This window comes from Trichogramma pretiosum, unplaced genomic scaffold (genome assembly GCF_000599845.2).
Source record: "Trichogramma pretiosum strain Unisexual culture from Peru unplaced genomic scaffold, Tpre_2.0 scaffold111, whole genome shotgun sequence".
NCBI classification, from domain to species: domain Eukaryota; kingdom Metazoa; phylum Arthropoda; class Insecta; order Hymenoptera; family Trichogrammatidae; genus Trichogramma; species Trichogramma pretiosum.
The window spans coordinates 183,232-188,454 of NW_019640789.1; the positions used below are offsets into that span (position 1 = coordinate 183,232).

At 42.9% G+C, this 5,223-nt stretch overlaps 1 protein-coding gene across 1 annotated transcript; it reads right to left on the minus strand.

Annotated features, from left to right (window-relative positions):
* Positions 1–207: 207 nt before the first annotated feature.
* LOC106658316 lies at positions 208–3,694 on the minus strand. The gene is made up of 3 exons (XM_023459881.1): positions 3,295–3,694; positions 2,745–3,099; positions 208–1,556 (listed from the first exon to the last, which is right to left on the minus strand). Exons 1-3 carry the CDS (start codon positions 3,364–3,366, stop codon positions 1,411–1,413), a joined length of 573 nt encoding a protein of 190 aa, XP_023315649.1. The 5' UTR covers positions 3,367–3,694; the 3' UTR covers positions 208–1,410.
* Between the last annotated feature and the right edge of the window lie 1,529 nt (positions 3,695–5,223).

Consider the following 5,223-nt stretch of genomic DNA (forward strand, 5'->3'; position numbering starts at 1 on the left):
ACGCAGAGATCATGGGCTTTGATATACCTTATTCTCGAGCGAAATTGTATGCTAAACAGGAGGAGGGATGCGGGGGATATACGCGTTTATCGCGCGTACGGAGGGATGTGTGATACTTTTTGATAAATTACACGTACGTTTACAGGCAAAAAGAAAAGACTTACAAAATATTATATGAAAATAAATGTATATATTTTTTCTCTCTCATGAATGTCTCACGTGTCTCGTGTCGCGGTTCGGTGTACACTTACATGGAGAAACGTGCGCGTATTATAGCAGTATAACACACATGGTATTATTTACAGGGCGAGCGCGTAACGAGTCGTAAATCTTTCCAGTACAATTCAAAGTTCTTATCGCGATAAATAATGAACGATCTGTGCTTGGCCGCAGATTAAAACAATAGTCCAACGTATTAATCAAAGTTTAACGAACGAACAAACAAAAAAAGTCGTCGGCTGCGGCTGCGCCAGAGAAAATAATAATCGTGCGTTTCCTTCGAGCGATTTTCGTATCGTACACGCACGCGTAATGTATAATGGCGTTTGAATTGCGAGAAAAGAGGCCGCAGTGTCCCCGTGTACACGCGTGTGTGTGTATATTATAACGAAACATTATTTACGTTGATTAAACGCCTGCGCTCGGCCGGGGCTATACACACACCCATGGCCCGTAGTATAATGGGGGGTAATGCAACGCCACGGGCTTTAAATCCCCGAGTCCGATGCATTGAACGCATATATACACACACGTATATACATATATAGCTCCGGCCCAGCGGCATACTAGATTAACTAATTAGCCGGACTCGCGCGTTAATATTTCGCTAGGTGATTTAAGCCCCCCCGTACAACGAAGCGACGAAAAAAATCAAAATAACAAAATAACGGAAGAAAAATCCTCACGCCTCTCTGTTGTAACAACGACGAAGTTTTATACATTTTTATACAGATTTACAAAAAAAAAAAAAAAAAAAACGAGAGGCAATTAATCTTGCGATCGTTGTTCGATGTATATTGCCTCGAGGGGCCGATGAACTTTTAACGCGTGCGGCGGTGGTGGCGACGACGCACGTCGTATCGAATCGGAGATCCCGAGATGCTGTGCACACTATTATTTTGTTGTGGTTTTTTTGCTCTAAAGTCATTGCCACGACTGCGTATACGCTCGCCCGCAAGAAGTATTGTATCGGAGAATCCGCGAGCGCGATAAATGCGTTTATTGCTCGCGCGCAGTTCTGCCCGTAAAAACAGGCCAGGTTCCTAGCGAAATGTCGATATGACATGTACAAATTATTGACGATGAAAGATACTTTTCCAGAATTTAACGATAAACAAAAAAATACACAATTTGTAGCGAAGTGATCGAATCGAAAAAATAATAATTGATGTCATTTATCGAACCTGGGCCTCATTTCCCAAAGATAAAGCAAAACGCGTCATAAATTAACCTCAAGATCGAGTAAACAGCCATATAACATAAAAATTCCTTCCAAGTGCAGCGCCACCAGCTACGAGTTTTCTCCTCGGACTTGGTGTTCAATTGAAGATCCACAACTGAAATCAAAACAGATTCAAATACATGAAAAAAAAAGAAATTAAAAAAAATTAACAAAAAAATAACACAAATGACTTGTTCTTCGTAAAAGAAGCTTCTCTCGAGTTACGCAACGTATAAGCGTCAGTTGATACACTCCCCCTCCACCACCCCGTCCCATGAGCTCTCCTTTTTTACTCTCTATATAATATATGTACTTAAAAAACTTGTATTAAAAAAAGAAAAGTGCGATGTTTGGAAAGCTCATTCAAGCGCAATTGAAAGTTCGGCGGGGCGAGGACTTTGAAGTTTATAATAGAATTTTTTTTCGAAGCAGTTTTCCGCGCAACGCGAAGCGTCGTAAGTTAAAATTAATGAAACATTTAAAATTACGAAAATTTATTTAGTTAATTAAAGATTGTTAGCAACTTTCAACAAACACACATACAGACACACTGTATAAGAGAAAGGCCTTCGCAGGCACGAAGAGCAAGTTTTGATTTTTTATAACTTTTTTATTATAACAAATAATTCATAGTACACACGCTGCGTGCAAAACTTTTATTTATTTTCCAACAATATTTCGTGCATCGTTTAACCTTCTTCTTTCGTAAATTCATTTTGTTGCGTTTGCTCTTCAAATTTGGAGAAAAAAACGGCTGTAATCATTGCCGTTGTTGTTTTTTTTTCCTTTATAAAACTCGTTACTTGCAAGCAAACCACCAAGGACACTTTTGACAATTAATTAAACCCAACAATTAATATAATGATTTGAAAATGTAAACGTAACAAAAACAGCAGTTGCATAGAAACACAATTGTCGAACCTTGCATAAACATCAGTATGCAAGCTCTATACATTTCTGGAATAAATGTATGTAATATCGTATTTTGGAATTATACGGCATGCATGAAAGCAGCTTACACATCATCCGTGCGGCAAAATACGTACGGCACAATTCATAAATAAAGCGCCAAACGCGCGGCAACATCGATATCGAATCTGTCGAATTAATTGATAAGATACAGAGGTAAAAGAGAAAGAAAGACAGAGACAGACTGACAGATATAGATGCATCGAAAGCAGAAAAACACCGGAGCAATCGATGCACGGTTACAATCTAATATTACGAAAACTGGCAGTGGCGGCGGCGGCAGCATTGCGCGATCTGCTCCTACATATGTTTTTGTTATGATTGTGTCTTTTACCGGCGTGTTGTTGTCGTTGTCGTTGCTGCTGCGGCTGATGTTGTTGTTGTTGCAGTCCGCTGCTGCTGGCGTTGCTGTTGCTCAGCCTGTTCTCCTTGTCGCGCTCGAGCGACCGATCCCTCCTGTTGTCCTCGCTCTCGTGCAGGCTGCTTCTGTTGACTGCTACTACTACTGGCTGTGGAGGCAGCGGCAGCGGCGGCGACGCCATCGTGTCACGGCCGAAATCGAGTTTTTTCGGCTGTAATCCCTCTCGACGATTGAGCGTCTGCAAGTATCTGGATGCGAGCGCCGCGGCCTTCCTCGGGGCTTGAGGCACTCGAGGCTCTCTGTGCACGATCGGCGGCGTTCTTTTGATCTGTTGTAAACGTGTGGGTATGTGTGTGTGTGCGTGTGTGGGTTTCAAAAGCGCGTGTACGTCGTGCAGAAAAGAGAGCAGCAGCAGGAAGTAACACAGTCAGCAGCAGCAGCGGCGGAGAGAGAAAGAGAAAAAGAAGTATGAAAAATGGAGGTTATGCCAAAGCCAAGGCCAGTGTCGAGTGGACTTACTTACCCCGATGTCGAAAATCCTATTGTACGTCGGCCAAGCTGTTGTCGTCGCTTCGGCGATCTCGATGTAATTCATGACTCTCGAAGAGGATGATCAGTGCTGGCGCGTGCGGTAGTATATATATGCGTATACGCATGTATACACGATGCGACGGGGGGGACGGTTTGAAATTTGAATCTCAACGGTCGCCGCGAATCTTGAAAGCTACAATCGTCCGAGGCTCACCTTCGATGATTTTGAATTCGCGAGGACACGGACGACGACGACGACGACGAATCACGGTTATACCCTCGAGACATCGATACGGCGAATTGCGTCTCTCCTCCTTGCGACGACGAACACGTCCGGCGGCGACGACGTTGACGATAATAAACAAAATACGGTACAATGGCAAGTCGCATAATAATAATAATGATAAAGCAAGTTAAACGAACTCGAAGAGTCGAAGGGGGTAGTTGTGCCGCTGATCGTCGCTTTGCCGCAGGTGGCGCCACCTGCTGCGTTTTTACCCAATATCTATACTTTTGCTGCTCCGCTACTGCACTGCAAACGGCAGCCATTGATTGATTATCGAACGCGATCGAAAGCGACGAAAGGCCTTCGGTGCGTCCGAAGCTATGTAACGACGGATTTTTCGAACGAATTCGATTGAGACAAAAAGTAAATTTTGCTGATTGGATTCGCTTCGAAAATTAAAACGGGAAAAAAATTGCAACGACTTTTGCAAAAAAACGTGCGACGAATATCACAGTGTGTATTTTTACGTATTGTTTACATTTAATCATATTTTATTTCATGGAATTCGGAAGTCGCCTCTGAACGTCACGCAGGCAATGATAAATTGATATATATACTCGGTTAGCCTGTTGAATTTTCCATTCACAAGGCAATCGACTGCTGCTGCCGCTACTGCGGAGAGAGAGGAAGATGTCGAGAGGAGATTAATTTTTCGTCGGCAGAAAGTCAACTCGCACCGTTGACGACGACGACGACGACGACGACGACGACATGGGGTAAGTAAAAATTTCAATCAAGCCATACGTGCGTGCAGTCTATATGCATCGAGGTATACTTTTTTTCATATATTAATATATAAATACGAGAAGAGGTTGGCGAATCGACTGCGGCAATGTAAACCTCGAGGTCTCGGGCTCAATTTCCTCTTTTCGCCGCGAGTATAAGGTACTGCACCACGCTCGGCTTCTCTCTCTCTCTCCGCCGCCGCCGCCAAGTCCAATCAAAGTGCGACCGAGAAAATATGTCTGTCGTCGTTTTCCAGGTATATAACGGCGAGTTTTTGCTTTGATTTATCTTGGCCTCCCCGAAATAATAACGAGAGCTTGCCACGACGCGATCGCATTCCTCCGTTGAATATTGCATCTCGTCGCTTGGTTGCGGTGCACAGGCTACAATATTATTTATACTTGATTAAAAAAAAATATCGACTTTGTGAGTGGAAATACTTGAAAGAGTTAAAATTGAATACAATTGTAAAAATGTGAGCAGTCATCGGTGTGCACTGTGTTTGCTACATAATTTCTCATGTACACATGCGTTAATTTTGTAATCATCGCTCAACAGGATAGAAGAAAGATTGACAAGACATCGTTTTTTTTTCAACCCCCGATCTTCTCGTCGCGAAGCGCACGCGCCAACAGCGCGGCTTATTGAACTTTTATTGAAAAAATGTATTTATTTATATCCCCGATATCTCCCCCTTATATATTCTAAAAAGACACTCGATCTTGGCGCGGGAAATTTTCTTTGCGATACAATAAATATAATAATTCGCCATCGAAGATTCGCAAAATTCTACACTAACGGTACTTGAGAAAAATCGGTTTCGTCGGTTATATGCATCAACGTAGCTGCGCGTATAATTAATCCTCCGCGCGCGATTCGGGGGGGAAATAATAAGCCATTGTGCCGCAT

Bases quoted from the DNA above. Each gene is read 5' to 3' on its own strand.
- LOC106658316 (XM_023459881.1), bottom strand. From the start codon at position 3,366: ATGAATTACATCGAGATCGCCGAAGCGACGACAACAGCTTGGCCGACG. The intron at 3,100-3,294 runs GTAAGTAAGTCC...CGTTTACAACAG, and splicing joins ATAGGATTTTCGACATCGGG to ATCAAAAGAACGCCGCCGAT. The intron at 1,557-2,744 runs GTAAAAGACACA...TTTTGATTTCAG, and splicing joins ACAACGACAACAACACGCCG to TTGTGGATCTTCAATTGAAC.